The 21,223-nt window shown below is 43.1% G+C and overlaps 1 protein-coding gene and 1 long non-coding RNA gene across 4 annotated transcripts in view; one reads left to right on the forward strand and one right to left on the reverse strand.

Moving 5' to 3' along the window:
• LOC310832291 (uncharacterized protein) overlaps positions 1-21,223 on the reverse strand; it is a 129,767-nt gene that overhangs the window by 56,109 nt on the left and 52,435 nt on the right. The window contains exons 26-42 of the mRNA XM_083713919.1: positions 20,217-20,356; positions 19,523-19,726; positions 18,170-18,319; positions 16,103-16,282; positions 14,987-15,103; positions 13,951-14,100; positions 12,225-12,440; positions 10,360-10,464; positions 10,094-10,238; positions 8,980-9,197; positions 8,124-8,342; positions 7,483-7,592; positions 5,564-5,717; positions 4,747-4,846; positions 4,275-4,441; positions 2,224-2,457; positions 466-563 (exon numbers count right to left, since the gene is read on the reverse strand). Of these exons, the coding sequence (XP_083570045.1) occupies positions 466-563; positions 2,224-2,457; positions 4,275-4,441; positions 4,747-4,846; positions 5,564-5,717; positions 7,483-7,592; positions 8,124-8,342; positions 8,980-9,197; positions 10,094-10,238; positions 10,360-10,464; positions 12,225-12,440; positions 13,951-14,100; positions 14,987-15,103; positions 16,103-16,282; positions 18,170-18,319; positions 19,523-19,726; positions 20,217-20,356 (2,707 nt within the window). The remainder of the gene's footprint in view (positions 1-465; positions 564-2,223; positions 2,458-4,274; positions 4,442-4,746; positions 4,847-5,563; positions 5,718-7,482; positions 7,593-8,123; positions 8,343-8,979; positions 9,198-10,093; positions 10,239-10,359; positions 10,465-12,224; positions 12,441-13,950; positions 14,101-14,986; positions 15,104-16,102; positions 16,283-18,169; positions 18,320-19,522; positions 19,727-20,216; positions 20,357-21,223) is intronic.
• LOC310832409 lies at positions 560-13,942 on the forward strand. 3 transcript variants are annotated; one of them, XR_014558268.1, is made up of 5 exons: positions 560-1,062; positions 4,216-4,326; positions 10,205-10,351; positions 12,193-12,266; positions 13,782-13,942. It is a non-coding gene; the product is annotated as an uncharacterized lncRNA (long non-coding RNA). The 3 variants fall into 3 exon arrangements; XR_014558269.1 differs by lacking the exon at positions 13,782-13,942 and having other exon boundaries at positions 560-1,287; positions 12,193-12,282; XR_014558270.1 differs by lacking the exon at positions 13,782-13,942 and having other exon boundaries at positions 12,193-12,282.

Consider the following 21,223-nt stretch of genomic DNA (forward strand, 5'->3'; position numbering starts at 1 on the left):
TGACACTTTGACAGCTGGGTGGGGTTACCCACCTGTCCATCACCTCATGTAATATGACATTAGGCACATCATAAGACATCAGGTATTTCCCAAGCTGTAACTCCAAAGAAAGAATCTTCCTTTGCAGATGTGGCTTGAATTCAAAAAGTGTCAAATTCAATGATAAAGAGGCGTATAGAAAATGGCTTCTACTAGGAATGAGATCATCTGATACCTCCTGAAGTAAACTTCATGGAGAGAAAGATGGGGGAGGGGGAATGAAGTAATAAGTGTAAATTCTGAGTTGTCCACTCTTCCCTTAGTCTCCCTTTTGAGAATTTTTATTTGCAAATATAACAGAAAGGAATGTTGAAACATCACCAGCTGGCATTAACTATAAAATCTTCCACCAGTGCTTCCTAATTTAAACTTCCTTCTACTCCTGACAATTACAAAATTATCATTATCAGCATCAGCATAGCTTACCAGCTGAGGTCTTGGAGAAACAGCTCCTCCGCTGCAGTAGAACCCAGCGTGACAGAGACCAGAAGGGGAGGCAAGCCCTGTCCCATCACAGAAATATCCTGAAATGGAGCAGAAATATAAAGCACCTTCTAGGATATGTGGACCATGGATATCATCATCAGTGGGAAAGGGGAGAACCTGTGGCCCTCCAGATGTTGTGGGGGTCTGAAGAAATCCTGTTTATTTGAATTATGCTTCTTTGAAAAGTATTCTGACTTTTGTGCTGTTATGTACATTGTAATGTACTTGATGGAAAAAACTTTTCTTTCTGGTTAAAGTTTAACTGTCATTTGGGCCTTCCAACTGCCAGTTGGAATTCTCAGTATGCAAAAGCGAAGGAGGTATGCATATTTTGATTGGTGGCTGCAGATTTAGAATCTTCAGTTAAGCAGTGTGATTGGATGGGGCTGGACTAGAGGGCTCAGAAGAAGTGTATATAAGGGCAGGTGTTAGGCAGCAGACGTTAGTTGGTTGGAGATGTCTGAATTGTTGGGGTTCATGGAGGCAGCCAGAAGAAGATGATAGCAGAGTGAGAAGGCAGTAGATGAAGAGGACTGGGTAAAGAGAAGGGAGACCTGAGTTGCAGATGGAATGGCTTGGTGGCCAAATACTTGCTGGGGTAGCTGGATCACTGGGCTAGGGCTGAGGAGGCAAGGGAAAGAACTTGTCTGCAGCACTGAGGGGAGAAGAGAGAAGCAACTTTGAATGCTGGTCTATGGCGACTTGTAGGAGTACCAGAGGGAAGATTTCCAGGGCAATAAAGGCAAACCTATGTTTTAATAGGTCAGTAAAGATTGGGGGGGGGGGGGAACAGAGCCTTCCAGCGGTTGTAGTTATTGTGTTGGCGAGGCTTAAGTGAGGTGGAGAAATTGAAAGGGTTAAAGCTGGAAACCTGCTTCCTTCAAGCTGTCTTAGCATAAAATGGTTGAATATAAGCTGTTGGTGTTTAAAGTGACAGTAACAAGCTAACAGTGTATGTACACATTTAAAGATATGGTACTGTTTCAAAGTAACAAGACTGTGAACTTGATCATTATATTTAACAAAGGCATTTACATTTATGTTCTACAAGATAAGTTGCGTATTTGGCTTTGTACCATGCCTACTAGGATTGCCATATTTGAAAAAGTTGACCTCCCCCCCCCAAAAAAAAATCTAGGGGGAAAATGTTTTAAAGCTATTTTTAAAGAAATTTGCTAAAATGTACATTTCCAGCGTGGGTTGCCATACATACAGATTTTCTTGGAGATCTCAGGAATTGCCGCCTAGACACTGTTAACCAATGGCTATGTCCAGGAAATTCCGGATGTATGGCAACCCTAACCTATACCTCCAGTGTTACTTGAATATTGGTAAGTCAGAGGGAATAAGTGAGACTGAATTGAGACAGGTGCACAAGCTTAGGAGAACCAGTGGAGAGGGAGTTGGGCTTTGTTAGAAATACCATTCTTCCTTTGCTGCAGACTCCAACTGCCATCAGCCCAGCCAGTAGGGGTAATACTCTTTACCCAGACATTTGGTGGTTGAAGACAGAGAAGAAAAGCTGTTTAAATAAACAGATCTCATAAGGGCTCTAGGATGGAAAAGGTCCTAAACTCATATTTGTGAAGAGCTCCATCTCCTCACTGGGGCTCTGAAAAACCCTTTGGATCCCAGTGCAATGGTGGAAGCTCTTACAGGAACCATTAGGATTCTATTCCCCTAAACTCCTCATTGTACCTGCACGACACAGAAGACAATCTTCAGTCTTGGTGTTTCCTGTAGAGTTGCTGTAGAAACCATGAGGACAGGGCTGGGGCAAGGCAGATCCTTCGGGGCAGTAATGCCCCTTTGGGCATACATTTCCAGCCAGACCATTTGTAGGTGTTGGGGTGGTAGCCCCAGTGGTGCAGAAGTACCCCACCAAGCAAGGACCTGTGACACGAGACTGACCCGTCAGGGCACAGTAATGGCCTGGAACAAAGATTGCAACCCACTGTTATTAATATAGATCTATAGATATGAAGAATACAAAACAGAAAAGAGCACCATCATCACAACCAAATTCTCTGTTTCAAATTAAATTTAAATATTCAGTCAAAATTCGGTATAAGATTGTAGCATGAAAGCACAAAGTTAGAGGGCCATAGCCAACATTTTTAGTCCAATAACACAATGGCTCTTGTGCTTGCAGTATTTATGTTGCACAACAATGCAATTGCAGATCCAATGCAATTGTTGTGCAAGTGGATACTCGCTGCCCAACAGATTCTGCTGTCTATCATACAGCAAACTTGTCATCAACCTGCTTCTGCATTCTCTACTGCATTCCTTTGAGCAAGAACGTGCCACTGGTGCAAAACCTTTCACCACAATTCACCAAAAATCATGTACACAATCCCTGGACATAAACCAACTCACTATTGAGAACCAAAAAGAAGCAAACTTTTTATCTTAAATTCTTTTTTGTAGATAACAGCACCATCAGAAGAACATAAATAAGAGCCCACTGCTGGATCAAATCAAAGGCCCATCTAGCCAAGCATCCTCTTTCTCACACTGCCTTTGGGAAACCCACCAGCAGGACATGAGTGCAATAGGACTCTCCTGCTGAATATCACCAGCAACTAGCATTCAGAAGCTATGCCTACTATTTTGCATGTTAATAAAAAGTGAATCCCACTGAGTTCAATCAAACTTACTCTCAGGTGAGAACATGATTGTTACTTTAATTACATTGAATACTTCCCTCTTAATGTTTTCACAATTAGAATCCCCAAGCTATGCAGCATTCCAAAGGGTTCTTTGAAATCCGCTGTTGTTGGCAGAATAAAACACGAGTAATTTAATCCTAAGGAAAGTAGGATGGTTACACAAAGAAAAGCCCCCACGATGATTGTATGTTTAAATGGCAAACCCATTCACACAAATTGGCATACATGCTCTTCAACAGATATGGTTCAAAAGGGCAATAGACATACACTCGTTAATTATTTGTTTGAAAAGCAAAGAAGGGCTTGTACAAGAAGCTCATAAAATTTCCATTGTCTAAGCTAGGAGACTCTTCATTTTCTTTAACAACAGAATCAGTGCATATAGAACATTCTGTGGTTTAACATTTTGATCAGGGGTCATATTTTTCTGAAGAAATTTGGAAAAGGGTAGGGCCTTTATGTGGATTTTAAAAAGAACCTTGAATATACCTACAGCGACACCAATTCTGATCCAGTGCCAGTAACATAATGCCCCATTCTCACATAATGGAAACAGCCATATTTCATAGGCTTAATTAATACTTAACTAGGGGACAGGGGTGTCTACTTGCTTAAAATATTGGGGGTGGGGGCAAGTAAGCCCTGCCCTGCACACACACACCTCCATTTGAATGGCAATGTCCATCAACGTTGGAGGGGCCTGCCCCCCTCAAATATTAGGAGTTGGCTCCTATGCTAGGGGTTATGTCTACTGCAGTAAAAGGAAGCGGATATTTGAAGAGCTAACAATGCAATCCTATGCACGTTTACTCAGAGGTGAGTTAAATAAGTCCTATTCCTAGAAGGGGGGTCATTGTTGTTTAGTCGATTAGTCGTGTCCGACTCTTCATGACCCCATGGACCAGAGCACGCCAGGCACTCCTGTCTTTCACTGCCTCCCTGAGTTTTGTCAAATTCATGTTGGTCGCTTCTGTAACACTGTCCAACGATCTCGTTCTCTGTCGTCCCCTTCTCATAGGAGTTCATTGAATGGGTTCCTGGCCCATCTAACAGGATGTTCTGAGCTGAGATACCTACCTGGATCACATGCTATGCAGACAGATGGATCGCTGCTTCCTGTGTTTGCATTGTAAGTCCCTTGGGGACATGGGAACTGGGTTTCTGAGACAGTGCCTATAGGACAGTAGTGGCCAACTGGACATTTGTTTCCGTCCAAAGAAGAGGAATTCTTTGGACAGAAGTACCTGCATCCAGAAAAGAAAAGGGGTGGATGGGAAGAGAAGTTAAATTTCTGCAGCCCACACTTCAGTCTTAGTACACCAAGGAATCAGCTGGATGAGATGGTGCCTGATAAAATCCCCACACTTTGAAAAACCAGCTGCTTTTAATGGGCTACAGTGATGGCAGAGGGCTCTAACATCCCTTTCACTAAATTGCCCACTGAAGCTGCAGCCAGTTGCTGCCCTTAGCCCCCCCCCCTTGGCCCCTGCTGTTGCTAAAACTGTTTCTGTTTTTGCAGGTGATGAATGATTATTGTTCTCTTTCTTACCCGCTAGGGCAGGGGAGGCAGGTGGCTTGCCTCTGTAAAGGATTATACGACCCTTCCGGGCAAGGCAAAGGCTTGGCTGTGCCCTGAGGGCAAAAATAGCCTGAAAAAAAGAGCAAAAGTATAAAATCAGGAATGCCCCTTTGAGGCCAAGGGGGAGCACAGCAAGGCAACCTAAAATCAACAGCAACTCTAAAAACAGCTCACATGAAAATAAGGAAAGGCCTTTGGGATCAGACCAATGGCCCATCTAGTCCAGCATACTGTTCTCACAGTGCCCAACCTGATGCCTGTGGGAAACTGCAAGCAGGAAAATAGCACTTTGCTCACCTGCAGATGTATTTAGAGGCAGAATGCCTCCACCAGTGGAGGTAGAGTAAAGCCATTGTGGCTAGTAGTCAATGATAGCCTTGTACGCCATCAGTTTGTACAATTGTTTAAAAAGGACGGCAAAATCCCTGAAGCTTTGGAAGACCTCTGACTTTGGTGGCTGAGAGAACCAAGGAGCATGCTGGGAATTCTCTTTCTAAATATCACCCGCTAGCTGCAATTCCTGCAACACAGAGGGTTGGGGGTACCTTCCAACTCCACAGTACTAAGATTCTATGAAGATAGAAAGCTCCTTCACACTGAATCAGGCTGCTGGTCCATCCATCTCAGTATTTTAAAAACTGACTGGCAGAAGTTCTCCAGGGTTTCAAGCAGGGATTCTTTCCTAACTTTACTGGAAGATGTTAAAGACAAAACCTGGGACCTTTTCTGTGGAGTGCCACAGGCAGTTTGATCAATTTCATGAATTGGGATGGGGTGGTGGAAATACCTCTGGGACATGGGCCTCCAGTCTCATCCATGGCTGGTATGTTGGGGACTGTGGAGGCCAGAATGCAGTAGTATCCTTCTTCACACAATCCTGTCGGTGCTGTCAGACCAGGAGTGTTGCAGTAGTGGCCTGGCAGGCAGGGAGAGCACTTGGTCTGCAAGAAATTAAGGTGGCCAGAGATAATTTTCAGATGCAAGTATCATAGCTCACCTACCTTTTTTGGGTCTGAGGGCACACCTGGAATTTTGAGAACGTGGGTGAGACTCACAAACCAGCGGTCCTAGGGATGTGGCCTTACATAAAATGGCTGCCACAGGGTATATGGCTTAACACAAAATGGTTGTCACTTCTGAAATAGTAGAAAGGGGGACAGACAGGGCCACAAAAGGTGTGGTGGGCATTTTTCTCATCAATGAAAAAAGGCACCTACACCTGCCACTGCTGTGCTTGCTCAGAAAGAGAGATTCTTTGCACCTTTCTTTTGTTCAGAATTGAAAGGAGGGTGGGTATCACATCAGGGTATTCAATGAAATGTGTGCATGTTTGATGGGACATGTTCAATGCTGCAAGCCAGTGCAAACTGGAACCTAACAACAAGAAGGAGCATTTACTTTTGAATTGTGGGGATATTTCAAGGCCTTTCACGGGCAATATTTATTTATTTTATATAAATTTATAAATATAAATTTATTTCATTATAGTTTTTTATAATGAAAAATATGGGAGGTATTTGTGGGTACATTAACACCCATGGGCACCATGTTGATGACCTCTGATCTATGGCCTTTTGCATGGAATCTTAGGTGGAAGGGAACAGGCTATGGTTACAGCAGGAATTTGCGTTCAAGCATTCACTGCATTATGAATCTTGATTTAAACACTGTCTTATGTTTTTATAAAAATTACTTATAGGCTGCTTTTGTGGGCACAGCCCACCAAAGGGATCTTACCAGTGTCATAAACTGACAATGGTAGAAGTGTTAGGTAGGTAAAGGTACCCCTGCCCGTACGGGCCAGTCTTGACAGACTCTGGGGTTGTGCGCCCATCTCACTTAAGAGGCCAGGGGCCAGCGCTGTCCGGAGACACTTCCGGGTCACGTGGCCAGCGTGACATTGCTGCTCTGGCGAGCCAGAGCCGCACACGGAAACGCCGTTTACCTTCCCGCTGGTAAGCGGTCCCTATTTATCTACTTGCACCCGGAGGTGCTTTCGAACTGCTAGGTTGGCAGGCGCTGGGACCGAGCAGCGGGAGCGCACCCCGCCGCAGGGATTCGAACCGCCGACCTTTCGATCGGCAAGTCCTAGGCGCTGAAGCTTTAACCCACAGCGCCACCTGCGTCCCATTAACAACTGTTAATGTTAACAGTTAACAACTGTTTACATTAACAGTGTTAACAACTGTTTTAAAAACATAGATTAGTTAAAACTTAAAAAAAAGATATTTCCAGCCCCCTAGGTACAAATTGCAACATGGCTAAGAGGATTATCTCTTCTACATTAGTTCTTAGGACACAGTCATCAGGGAAAGATGGGTTTTAAGGCCCACTTAATAATCCTCAGTGGCTTTGAGGATGCATCTGAAGGGAGAGACTTCTATGTTCTGGGGCCACCATGAAAAAGGTCTCCTCTCTTATGCTTGCAAAAGTGAATTTGTTTAACTACTAAGTACAATAAAAGTGTGTGTGTGTGTGTGTGTGTGTGTGCGCGCACACACACACACACACACACACACACACAAGCATGTGTCGACTCTTAAAATGGAATAACAGTGCTTTTGTGATTATAATTCATAGCACAACCTCCATTTAACCACTATTAATTGTATGGGGTTTGTTAAGGATCAGTGAATTTATAGCCAGTATATACAAAAGATATCCAATTCCTACAAAGGATAGCTATAACTGTATTTTTGCTTTTACCTCAGATATTAGCTTGGTGCTAGCGGCAAAGGTTCCCACAGGGCACTGCTTGGGAACAGCTGTGCCCCTTGGACAGTAGTGACCAAAAGGACATGGGCCAGCACTGTGATCTGTGATCAACAAAGGGGAAATATATTAGGTGGTAAGAATAGTGTCAATAACATACAAGTAAAGAAAAAGAAGTGAATGGTAAAGATGAGGCTATTTTAAACTAACAGAACAATCCAACCCTTTAATCCACTGTACTAGAGCTTGGAAAAGTACAAATAATAATAATTTTATTCCATAAAATTTTATATACTGCTTGATTATTTTTTAAAAAACTGCAGTTTACAAAAAGAATAAAATAATAAAATAACAATATTATTAGTAAAAACAAATAAAGATTAAGAACATTAGACTAAAAACAATATCATTCTAAACATCTGGGTAGACTCATCTAAACTAAAATGTTTTCAGCAGGTGTTGAAAAGAGTACAGTGAAAGTGCCTGCCTGGTGTCAATATGCAAGGAGTTCCAAAGCGTAGGTGCTACCACACTAACAGATTTATTTCTCGCAAATGTGGAATGGTTATTATGCAGCACCTGTAACCATGCCAATTCCACACTGATCACATTGATTCAAATGAAAGAGCCAATACCATTGAGCTGAACCTCAGGATTGGGCCGGTCTGAACCCTGGGTGCAGTAATACCCTTCCCAGCAGTGTCCTGTAACATCGGTTGCATTGTGGTACAAGCAGAACTTTCCTCCATCGCACGCTCTGCAGTCGGTATGACTACCTATCCCTTGGATAGGGCTGTAGGTCCCTGGGGGGCATGGCTGCCAATTTAAGCCTGTTCCTTCAGGGCAGAAAAAACCTGGAAGGGAAGGAGACATTCATGTAAACTGAAAGCTGTTAGGACAAACAGCAAACTGTTAGTAAATAAATAAATAAATAAATAAATAAATAAATAACTCACATCAAGATTGCTTTTATTTAAGTGTTTCACCATAGATGATTCATGAGTCAGTAAAGTAGGGGAAGGGAGATGCAGATGAAAAGTTGCAGACCCTGGCCCAAAACTCTAGTTCCCCAGTAAATTTTAGAATACTACAACAACAACAACAACAACAACAACAACAACAACAACAACAACAACAACTTTCATTTGTATCCCGCCCTCCCCGGCCGAAACCAGGCTCAGGGTGGCTAACATAAAATATATAACTTTGGTATAAAATCAAACAATAATTAAATTACCTCCTAAAAAGAAGTCAGGATCAAATTAAAATCTAATTAGATGGCTTTCTGCAGTACTGGGGTTGGGAACAGTAAATGCTCATCAAACCAGAATTCAGGACAGAGCAAACCCAGGAAGGGAAATATGGGGAAACCATTCATTATCTAATGCCCATGGGGACTAGAAACATGCACTTGCAAAATGGAAGCACAAATAGATTACAAACTCCAGGACACAAGGACAGCTTTGTGCATCGAGGAAGCCAAAGACTCACCTTTGGGACACAGCTGTGGCAAGTGGCCAGGGAGACAATACTTCCCCTCTGGGCAGGTGTGGCACCATCCTTGTGCATGTGTTTCAGCCATGTAGGAGCCTGGAGGGCAAGGTGTGGGGCTTTCACTGCCCAAGGGGCAGAAGTGGCCAATGGGACAGGGGGCACCTGAGATCCCATCTGTGGGTGTCGGTGTGATAGACCCTGTGACACAATAAAACCTACCGGAATGGGCAAGAGAAAAGTCATTTTATTAATAATGAAGAAGGGTGAGATCATTGCCAGAGTTCAAAAAAGCAAGGAACCAGGCCACAGGAAACAATTCTCTGGGTGAATCTGCCCTCTGACTGCATCAACAAGTGATGGCTGGCTTGTGCAAAACATCCATGACTGATCAGCAGTGAGGACCAGAAAAAGGAATGTCTAAACTTATTCAGTCTGCAACCTAGAGTAGCCAGCTCACTTTGTCTAAAGGTAGAGCCAGCCTTGGATGAGTAGGAGGAGGTGGCGGTGGCAGCAGCAGTAGCTTCACATAGAGAGAATGGAAAGCTCTTTCCTGGCCTAGGGCAAAAGAATGATTGAGAACTTGGACCTGGAAGAAAGCAGAGCAAGAGAATGTATATAAAGAGGGCCGAGAGAGTAAAAGAGTTGCAGGGTGAGAGGGAGAGGTGGAGAATTGGGATCACCTAGGGGGTGCTAAGAGGCATAGGGGCAGCTGGGGGGCCCTGGAGGTGTAAATGGCTATCATTTTAGTTGAATTAATTAAACTAATTGTTTTTTTTAAAATGTGCAATTAATCATTACTGTTTTAAATTTTTTTGTATTATTATCATTCTTAATGTTTGTGCAAACTGCTATTCTCAATAATGCTTTTTATAGGGTCAGGGGGACTGGGGATGATGAGTTTCTGGAACCAAGGGGGTGGTGGTTTGTCAAATTTTGGGAACCATGGAGCTATAAACATGGTTGATGCCTGATCAGAAACCTGCAGTCTACTGACTATCTTGACATCAAATTGGAAGGTGGAATCTGGCAGTGCAATTTGTATTTGTAGCTGGAATTTGCTGATATATTTGCATTAAATCTCAAGGAAAGTGAGCTTGTATTTTGTACATACCCCATTGCACATCGTCCCGAAGGGGCCACGAGGCCTGTGCCATTGCAGTAATGCCCCCCAGGGCAAGCCTGACAACTCTGGAGGTTTTGATTCGCTTCCTCACCTGACCAGGTTCCACGTGGGCAGGCAGATGGAACAAGAGTTCCTGGAAGGACACACAGATGAGAGAATCCCCCTTTGGGTACTGAAACAAGGGAGCCGAAAACAGCAAGAAGGCTCTTAAGGGGCATCCAAAGGAATACAACCATGACAAAAGCGGTTAGTACCTGAGAGGCAGTAATGTCCACGTGGGCAGGGAAGTCCAGACACTCTGTCAGTTGGGTGCGGAGTCCGAGCACCTTCCTTGCACCAAAATCCTGCAGAGCAATCCCCTAAAAGAGGGAAAGGGGATTATATGCTCTTTACTGGCTCGAAGTCCAACATCAAGACAGGGAACCTATCCCAGATTTTTATTTTGTGTGTGTGCTTCATGAGTATAAATAAGAGTTTTGCTGTTACTCAAATGAAGTGCAGTACAGTCATACCTTGGATTACGAATGTTGCAGGTTGTGGACCGCACTGAACCCAGAAGTGCCGGAACGGGTTACTTCTGGGTTTTGGTGCTCGCGCATGCGCAAAATGATGTCATGCACAGAAGCGCGAATTGTGTCGCGCGCATGCGCAGATGCAGCGCTGTGGGTTGCGAACGTGCCTCCCGCATGGATCACGTTCGCAACCCGAGGTATGACTGTAATTAGCTGTCAGCATTCCCTGAGAATCTACCTGACCAATGCTCAAGATAGGAACTTAGGTTTGTATCCAATTAAATCTTCCTCAGCATAGACCCACTGAAATTAATGGCTGTAATTTAGGCATGTTCATTTATTTTAATGGGTCTACTCTGAGTAGGACCAACATGGAGCACAACCAGTGTTATTTTTCTAGAGAAGGAGATGCCAGAACTCACTATGAACACCTCATTTATAATGGCAATGGCATCCACCTGAGAGGTACCAGAACTGAGTTCTGGTGAATTCCAGCTGAAAAAGAGCCCTGGGCACTCACATGAAGCTGCCTTATACAGAGTCAGACAATTGGTCCATCTAGTTCAGTACAATGACTGGCATTGGCTCTCCAGGATTTCAGATGGGGGAATGGAGATCCTAATGCTTTATGAAGATGCTGAAAAATGAACCTAGGACCTTCTGCTCTGCCTTTGAGCTTTGACCCTTCAAGCATTCAAAAGGGAAGATAAAGGACCACCCCTCAAATTTATCAGACTCACTTCAGTAAAAAAGCAAGGTAAGGAAGTAACTGACTTCTGCCTCGGGCTCCCACATTGAATCACTCTGTAGAGGAATGCAGCCTAGCAGGTAAGTTAAGTGGCAAGAGGGGCATTAGCAGAATAACTAAGTAGGATATTATGGAAATAGCAAAGGAAGATATAGTATAAATGAACTATATTAACAGACCATCACAAAAAGCAGTAGAAAATAAATTAAAGTCTATATGCATACCACAAAGTATATTTCTGAATGGTAAGAATGTTTAAAAAAAAAGGAAAAGGAAAAAAGGAACAATAATTCTAAAATAGATAAAAGTACAGATTCCCAAACAAGCAATTTGAGCCCCTGTTGAATCAGAAGTCAATTCTGCTCAACTGCAAATCTGCTTCATAGCAGTTAATGATCCTCAGCTGACTTGAAATCAAAATGCTTCAAGGCAATGCTGATATGACTAGGAAAATTATTCCAAATCTAAGTTGAATCCATTTCAAATAAATATCTTGTTCATATGTTAAAAGTAAACCAAATCAAACTGTCATTCTTCAATCCTTTGAATGGCTTAACCTGGATTTAAGCTCCCTTGAACGCCATGGGACTTGCCTCCGATTTAAACACACTGAGTAGAGGTAGCCAACGTGCTGCCTTCCAAATGTTGTTGGACTCCAACTCCCATCAGGCCCAGCTACCTTGGCCAATAGACGGGTTGGTGGTAGTTGTAGTCCAACATCACCAGTTCCCCATCTCTGGTTTAGCATTTGCTCCCTAAAACATTTTTTATAGCTGCTACCTCAATTCATTGTTGACTAAAGAGGTGGGTTTTCTTTCTCTCCCTAGGTCAGGAGTTCCACTCTGGAGATACGACTTACCTGTTGGAGCTGCTAGCCCAGGAGATGAGCAAAATTTCCCTGGTGGGCAGTTTTGACATTCCTGGATCATCTTTAGCCTCTGTCTGGGTCCAAACGTCCCTGCAGGGCAGCTGTACTGTGTAGATTGCTGTGTGCCTGGTGGGCAGTAATAGCCACGTGGACAAGGGTAGAGAGTGAAGTCACTGAGCGGCCCCTGGCGATTGTCACAGTAATAGCCTATAGAAGAAAATGGAGAAGGTATGGCCATTAGATTTAACTTAAAGGGGAAATAAAGATGCATATCACATACCAGTTCCTCTGTAAGAGATGGAGATTTTGGATGACTCTCAGGTAGGGATGCAGGAATGCAGCTATTTCCTTTCCTACCTGTATTAATCACAATCAGCACTGTTTCCATTCTGCTGCAATGCAGTTTCTGCCCAATGCTAGGTTATTTGTCTCACTGCCTGCTATTTAAAGTAACTTATGTAAGCCTTTATATGAGTTACGTAACTTACATTCATTTCAGTGCAAAAAAACCAAAAATCAAAGCAATGCAAAAAAATCCACAACATTTATGGTTTGCAGACTTAACACACACATCCCAACAACAATGGAAATGAATACTAATTATATTCGCTTGGCAAATTTCAATTCCTGAACATAAACTAACGAGATTTGCAGCAATTTCTTTCTTTTCCATTTTTGTTGGGATTCTCCAACATCCCTACACAGGAAAGATTGGATCTAAAATAATTAATAATAATAATAATAATAATAATAATAATAATAATAATAATAATAATATTTTGCATTCAGCTAAATTCTACTTAGTGTAGAACCACAAAGATTAATAAACTGAAGTCATTTGCAATAATATCAATGGGTCTACTCTGAAAAGGACAAGTTATACAGCCAAAAAATAATAAAATAAAAAATGTGGTTGGATGATAACTTAAAGTAGAGTCCTTTAATATGTGAGCACCCCTGTTTGAATTCTTGTGAGCAGAACTTAGGTGGGTGATGGGATGATAATAAAATTCAATACTTAGAACATAAAATCAATAACTAGTGAAAAAGGCCCCCACTTTTTTTGATTAGGATGCTTGCACTAAAGGAAAACATGTTGTTGCTTTTCTTCGTATTCAGTCTAGAATCAACATAATTTCCTTCCCTCTAAATGGCATCATGAAACTACTCAAAGCAGAACTACTGTAATTAATGGACCTGAGTTAATAATGTCCATTATATTCAGTGGGCCTACACTGAGTAGGATCAGTGTTGGTTACAACCCGCTGTTTTCACTGGCTTTGTTATGCCAGCTGTGCATGCGTAGTTTTCCCTGGGTGAACTTTGCCAGCTATATCACATAGGCTGAAGGGATGTTCCTTGAAAATGGAAGCAGAAATTGCCACAAGTCTCATGTTCACCCAAGGTCAGGAACAGAAATCAGGCAAGGAAATGAGAGCTGTTATGTTGCTATCACTATTTGTTTTAAGTCTGTGAACATCATATAAACAGTCACGTTATTTTCTATATTGCTTATGATGTTTCCTTTCCTTTGAAAGCCAGTTCCAGATGGAAATCGCTACCTCCTTCCATTCCTAGCTTTCTGCCAGGCTCCGCCTCCCCACCCAGCCATTTCAAGCTTGACAACTGCTCCAGAAGGTTCTCCTGTGCTACTTTCTAAGAGTTCTTCACTATTACACCAGCTCATTCCTGATCCACTCTGGCCACTGTGTTTTACCTTCCCAGCATTCTCCAGTGGGGGCCTTCAGTCCGGATCCTTCACAGTAAAACCCAGAGGGACAGAGCTGGCACTCTGAAAGCATACTTTGCCCTAGCTGATTGGAGAAGGTGCCCGTCGGGCAGAGGGTGGGTGCTGAAGACCCCACAGCTGCAAGAGAAAACAATGGAAGAGGGAGAAAGTGAGCAAAGCTGTGAGAAGAAAAGAGACCACAGGGTGGTCTAGTCCAAGAAACCTTGTTGTTGGAGACGAGAGACAAGATGGCTCCTCCATTCTGTTCCAAATACAGAAGCAGACTTTGACACTGGTCATGGGATAGCATCCTCCCTTTCACACACACCCCTGAGGCAGCAGGGCACTTTGGAGAAGGGCAGGAAAGGCCATGTGGAAACAAAGGGAAATGGTGGGGCGGCGGTAGGGAGGGAGTTCAGGAGGAACATCTGGCCCCATTTTGCTGCCCCTCACCCAGCATCTGCTACCTGAAGTGGTTGCCTCACTCTGCCTAATGTCAGGATTGGCCCTGTAAACAATTAACACAAGCACTCTCTGTATCTCAAGCACCTCTTTCCAGATTTTCACATTACAGTGGTACCTCAGGTTACAGACATTTCAGGTTACAGACTCCGCTAACCCAGAAATAGTACCTCGGGTTAAGAACTTTGCTTCAGGATGAGAACAAAAATTGTGCTCCGGCGGTGCGGTGGCAGTGGGAGGCCCCATTAGCTAAAGTGGTGTTTCAGGTTAAGAACATTTTCAGGTTAAGAACAGACCTCCAGAAGTTCTTAACCCGAGGTACCACTGTAATTTCAGGCTATTTTTTTAATTAAAAAAAATCAATACATGGTAACTGTATTTATCCGTTACATTTATGACAGGACCCCTTCTTTCAAATTGCCCTATTATATGGAATTATTTGGATGAACAAGAGCTGCAATATTTTTTTTGCAGCATGTAGTTTTTCTGCTCGGGGTCCCAACCACTTCAGTTCTGCTTTGCTTCCCACCCAGTTTTCTGTCTCTAGACAAGAGATACTCACGGCAGTAGGTGCCTTGAGAGCAGATGTTGCCTGTAATTTCATCTAGTGGCTTGGGAGAAGAGGCTCCACCTGTACAATAAAATCCAGCAGCGCATTCACCACTTGGAGCAGACAGACCTGATAAAGAAGAATGGGAACACGAGCATAGGGACAGTTTTAACATATGTTAATAATTCAAGAAAAGCTAATAGTAAAAGGTTATATTATTATTATTATTATTATTATTATTATTATTATTATTAGCATTATTAGCATTATTAGCATTATTAGCATCATTAGCATTATTATTAGCATTTACATGTATATCCTATATTTCTTCAAAGGAGTTCAAACTGATTTACATCCTTTCCCCCTTCCCAATTTTATCCTCATGTCCACCCTGTTAACCTGAGAGGCAATGAACAGCCCCAGGTCACTCAGTGAAATGTCTCGGTCGAGTGGGGATTTCAACCCTAGTCTTCCAGTTTTCTAGAAAAAACAGAGACTTTTTCTTATAGGTATGTTTGGAATTATCTTTTATTTCTAAGAAGATGGATATGTGCTGAACTTGCACAAGATATTGTATGGAGTTATTTGGATGTATCATTCTTTACTTTTGTACCTGCTTTTGAAGAAAGTTTTGCAAGTAAAGTTTTTGAATCATTTATGGGTCTAGGCCAGTTGTGCCCAAACTTTTTTCAAAGAGGGCCAGATTTGATGAAGTAAAGGGCTGTGAGGGCCAACCAAAGTTGTTGACCTTTTTTTTAGGATTGAAGTTGTTGAGGGGTTTTTTTAAGGATTTTACCCCAGGACATAAACTGCCACAGGGGCTGGATTAAACTGACTGGCAGACTGAATTAGGCCCCCAAAACAGACTGGACATGCCTGGTCTAGGCAATTTTCATTCCAAAAAGAGTCAGTTTTTATGCATCCAGTTGCTTCCAGCTGCACAATATCAATATCTACTGAAGGCAACACTGAGCTAAATGGACCAATGGCCTCTTGATATAAGGCAGCTTCCTATGTCCCTGCACCCAAAAGGAATTGAGTGTCACGGGAAAGCCACCTGCAGCAAGCCACCTTCCCTCTCACTACTTAGTCACCATTCAGGCAAAATAGGCAAAGGGTTCCCCTTACCGGGTGCATTGCAATAAAAGCCTGGAGGGCAGAGAATGGGCTCAGGACTGCCTTCTGGGCAGTAGGACCCAGGGGAACACTTTGCTCCTGTTGCAGTGGCTGGGCAAAGGCAGTTGCCATTGGTGTAGTTATCCAGGTCAAAGGGCTGGGGGGTCCAGGCAGCTGAAATGCAGAACCAACCTAAGAGAGCAAAACAAACAAATAGAATTTGTGAGAAGTAGAAAGAAATATATGTTGGAGGAGCAGCAGGAGGAGTTAATATTTATTTATTGCTTTTGTATCCTATTGCTCCTCCAAGGAACTTTATGCAGTGTATATAGATAGCATCCCCATTTCATCCTCACAACAACCCCATAAGAACAGGTCAAGAGTGTGTGATTGGCCCATGGTTGCCCAGTGAGCTTTGTGGATTAGTGGTGATTTAAGCCTAGGTCTCATACATCTTAGCAGGATGTTGGAACCACTACACCACACTGCCTCTCTTCAGCAGGAGTGGCTGTGTGGTGTAAGAGAGAACAGTGTTGTCAGCACTATGCCTTTATCTCTGGTTTCGCCTAACAAAATGGGCCTGAAAACATTTAGAGCAGGGATCAGCAAACTTTTTCAGAAGGGGCCAGTGCACTGTCTCTCAGACCTTGTGGGGGGCCGGACTATATTTTGAAGGGGGGGAAATGAACAATTCCTATGCCCCACAAATAACCCAGAGATGCATTTTAAATAAACACACACATTCTACTCATACAAAGACACCAGGCAGTCTCCATAAATAACCCAGAGATGCATTTTGAATAAAAGGACACATTCTACTCATGTAAAAACAGGATGATTCCCGGATCATCCGCAGGCCGGATATAGAAAGCGATTGGGCCAACCCATGATTTAGGTGGTGGTTGGTGTTTTGAGTGAATATCCTCAAAGTATGTTAAACAGACATCTATGATTCTATAGCTCCTTGTGATCCCACCTCCTGCCCTCCCTTTAAATATCACCTCACCCACCCCTTTCTGTTAATTATGTTTATTTGCACAGAGATGGGGAATCTGGTACTTTTCAGACATTGTTGGACTCCAACTCCCATCAGCTGCAGCTGCAGGAATGATGGGAGTTGTAGTCAAACAAATATCCAGAGGGCCACCTTCACATTCCTGCTTTATCACAACCCACTAAGCCCTTCTATCCCACTAGAACAAAATCAAAGTAGGTGTAGCTGAACTGAATTCAATGCATGTCCGTTGGTTTCATCTCCTTCCTCTCCCTCTGTTCCTTCCCTTCTATCAAATGTTAAGATTGTCAGCCCCTCGGGGACAGGGAGCACACTGAAAGTGCTGGGATATGAGTAATAAATAACAACTGTGATTTTAAAAAAATACTCCACTGTGTTGTTTTCACAAAGTAACCAAGAGTGTCTGTGGCGTTTGCCTCCTAGGTGGGTCATAAGGAAAGCGCTAAATGAGTGTGATGTGATTGGCCAGAGAGAAACTGATAGGATGAGTTAGAGTTAGAGTAGGAGCTGTGTGGAAGTCAGTTGAGAGTGGGGAGTTGGAAGAAGGAAGAGGGAGGATAGGTCTGTGGGTTGGTCGAGTCGTTTGGTGAGAGAGTGAGAGGAACTGTTAGGTGGAGTCAGATAGATAGCTTGGATAATCAGTTTGAAGTTGTTAGTTACTTTACTGACCTATCCGTTCCTAAGACCAAGAAACTGACAAGAAAAATTAACCAAAACCATAAGCTTGTTCATGCCTATAAAAATAAACTTGATTATTTGTTAATGTTAACAACCGTCTGGACTCCGTGTGTACCCGAGGGAAACGGGTTGGTGGCAGAGAATCACAGTGGTGGCACAGGGATCAATAGACCATCGAATGTTCGGGGACCTCGTGTGCTTGCCACAGTGTCTAACTGCTTGTGTTTTGAATGTCAGTTTTGGGAAATTATAGAACAACTGGTTTCAGGGATCTGAGAAGGATGAGCCAGACAGTGATTTCTTCAGAGTTGGGAGGTGGACCAAGTTCAGTTTTGAAATGTCAGGTAGACAGAGATGTGTTTCTGCTCAGATTCCTCCAACCTCACCTGCATCACACTTCCCGGACACTGTGGTTAAGTTTTCCTTCCCGCAGTAATGCCCCGGGAGACAAGGCAAGCAGCTGTCCAAACTTTGGGTCATGGGATCTGGGTTGTAATAACCTCGAGGGCAGGGAAACTTTGTCGCAAACTTGGTTCCTGAGAAGCATGACAAAAACAGAGGTGGTCATAACCAAATCATTTGGCAATGTGCCGTTCTTGCTGTGTTGTTGTTGTTTTTTGGCTTACTGGTATATTTGTGTCTGGAATGCAGACAGGAACCCACAGGATGAAATTATCCTCTATACACTTTTTTAAAAAATCGTAATAATCCTCACAGGAAGAAAATTAGCATGTCAGGAATATGACAGTGCTAGAAATCGTCTGCCTGACGTCCTAGTTTTCTACTTTTTTGTCTGTCTAGAAGAGCATGCTGTGGTGTAAGCTGAAGCTCCCACCCATTAGAGTGGCCACTTGTCCTATTTTAAAGATGGCAGCCCTGTATTTCAAGGAATGTTCTAACCAGCCCAAGTCCAGTTTAAAGATAATCCTTCAACAGGGCAAACATCAGTACTTAGCACCTGCATAGCTGATTGAGGAGACACCCTTGAACACAGTCTTCTCCACTATGGTGAATTGCACTGTACTCTTATTTAAATTTTAGCAATTATTTCTATATTTGCATCTATACATATAAATCAGCACATGAAAATGTTATACAGATCTGCACCTTCTTTTGATCTCCTTTTTTAAAGTGATGCACTTCCCCAGGGGAGGGGTGTTAATGTAAAAGTGGCCACCTTAAGTGGTATGTTCTAGACTTCAGTTTAACAAGCTGTGTTATAATTTGGCAGCACTCCATACAATGCATCTTTGAGACAACCAAAATTGGGATGGTCAAACTCAGCCATCTGTATCCACAAAAACCATTTTAAATTGCTCTGCATGGTCACTGTCACATAAGGAGACTGGCTTTCAGCTGCATCCTTCATGCTGCCACAGGTCTGATCCAGCTCCACTGAAAGGGACACAGCGGGGCTTCCTATCCAAACAAGCAAAAAATCCTGGCTCAGCCACCTTCTTTCTGGGTACCTTGCACTGCTATGCTACTATCAGCAGATGGAGCTCATGTATCTGGATTTATTTTAAAGCTCTGCAAATTTGCTCATTCTTTTCCCTTGGGAAATCTGGTCGAGCTCTTAGCAAAAACACTTTTCCAGTTAACTTTTTAAAACCTTTGTTCTTCAAAGGGTATCTGAGCAAAGAGATTTCAGCACTGGCATTTAAGCATCTTCTGCTGTCTGGACTGCAAAACGTCAGTCTCATGAACATCTTGTTCTTGACAGCCATGACAGATCTCACCTTCAGGACAGTAGAAGCCAGGTGGGCATGGGAACTGACTGTAGTCGGTGGTATTTTCAGGGCAGAAGTAACCAGCTGGGCATGAGAAACAGCTCGCTTGTCCAGTGAGATTGTTGTAAGTTCCCGCAACACAAGGAAGTGGCTGGCTGGTTCCATCTGGACAAAAATGGCCCATGGGGCAAGGGCCTCCCTGATCTGAAAACCCTGCAAGAAGGAAGAGTAGAAACTCTATAGCTATGTTCCTTGTGCTCAAACCTTTGGTAAAAAAGAAGACACTTGAAACCAGAAACTAGCAGGGAAGTATAAGCCACAGCCCTCAATTCCTTTTCTTATAGAATCTTTGAATTGTACAGTTGGAAGGGAAGTATCTAGTCCAACCCCCTGCAATGCAGGAAAATTTTGCCCATTGTGGAGCATGAACCCATTACCCCGAAATTAAGAGTCTCATGCTGTACCAACTGAGCTATCAAAATGGTTTGTTTATTTATTTCACGTAATGAAATGCACATACAGTTAAGGTTCCTAACAGTGCAGGGTGTGGGCTTAAGGGAAAGAGACTGAGTTCAATGAGCTCAATGCTGCCAAAAGCTACAAGCACCTTATTCAGAGGGCAGTGTTTTGTTGAAAACCCCACCATTGTTTTGCAAGGGCACTCAGGGAATCTGCATTCTCAAGACAACCCTGACACACTCACCTGTGGGGGAAGGAGAGATGGCCCCAGGAAGGCAGTAGTAGCCAGCAGAGCAGGGTCCAGAAGGGGCTGTGAGTCCAGCAGAGAGGCAGTAGCGGCCGGGTGGACATATTGTGCAGCTGGACTCAAGGGAGAGGTACAGCCTGAGAAAAGAAGATTGGCAATTTGCTACTAGGTCATCTACAAAGTGCTTGTGTTGATACACAAAGCCCAAAGCAAATGGGGCCCAAGATACCTTAAGGTCTGAGTCCTTATGTTCCACCTTGATTGACAAGATTCTCTGATGGGGCACATCTTGGGCTTCCCCCCGCCCCTGACGTTTAGTTGGCCTTGTCAACAGACCGAGCTTTTAGCGTGGTATGTGGCACCCCCTGCCAATAGCAGTTTGGCATCCTGACTAGGGATGAATGAATCTGTCCATTTCAGTTTCTCATTTGTCCATCTTTAACTTTGGTTCTCCCTATTTCTGCATCCATTTGCAGAATTTCTCTCTGTGAATTTCTCTGTGTGGAAATTTGTGTAGATCTTTGCTTACATTCCTCCCTAATGCATGCCTAACATGGACATTTTTGCAAGCCATTTTCTCCATTGCAATGTAGTTTCATAATGACTTCTTCACTCATATATGCATTTCTGCAAACACTCTTTGGTCCCAGAACTGAAGCATGAAGATTGGAGAGGTGCAAATTTCAAAGGACCTTTTTAGTTCAAGAAAAGTGCATTAAGTAGCTATGCATTACTAACAGCTGTAGTTTTCCCTTTTTTAAGGGAAATTCCCTTATTCCGAATAGGATTCCTCGCAAGAAAAGGGAAAAGTTGAAAGCTATGATTACTAAGCACATCTTCTCCCCTACCTTTAGTCCTGGCAGTGTGAATTTATTATACCCATATTTATTATACCCGGTTCAGCCAATCCAGGGGCCCAGTACTGCCCATTATTCATCTTTCTGCAGGAAGAAGCAGGTTCACCCCTAAAATTAGGCAGAATAAGGTAGTGGCCTCAGGTGGCA

This window comes from Podarcis gaigeae, assembly GCF_964106915.1.
Source record: "Podarcis gaigeae genome assembly, chromosome: 15".
In the NCBI taxonomy this organism is placed as follows: Eukaryota; Metazoa; Chordata; class Lepidosauria; order Squamata; family Lacertidae; genus Podarcis; species Podarcis gaigeae.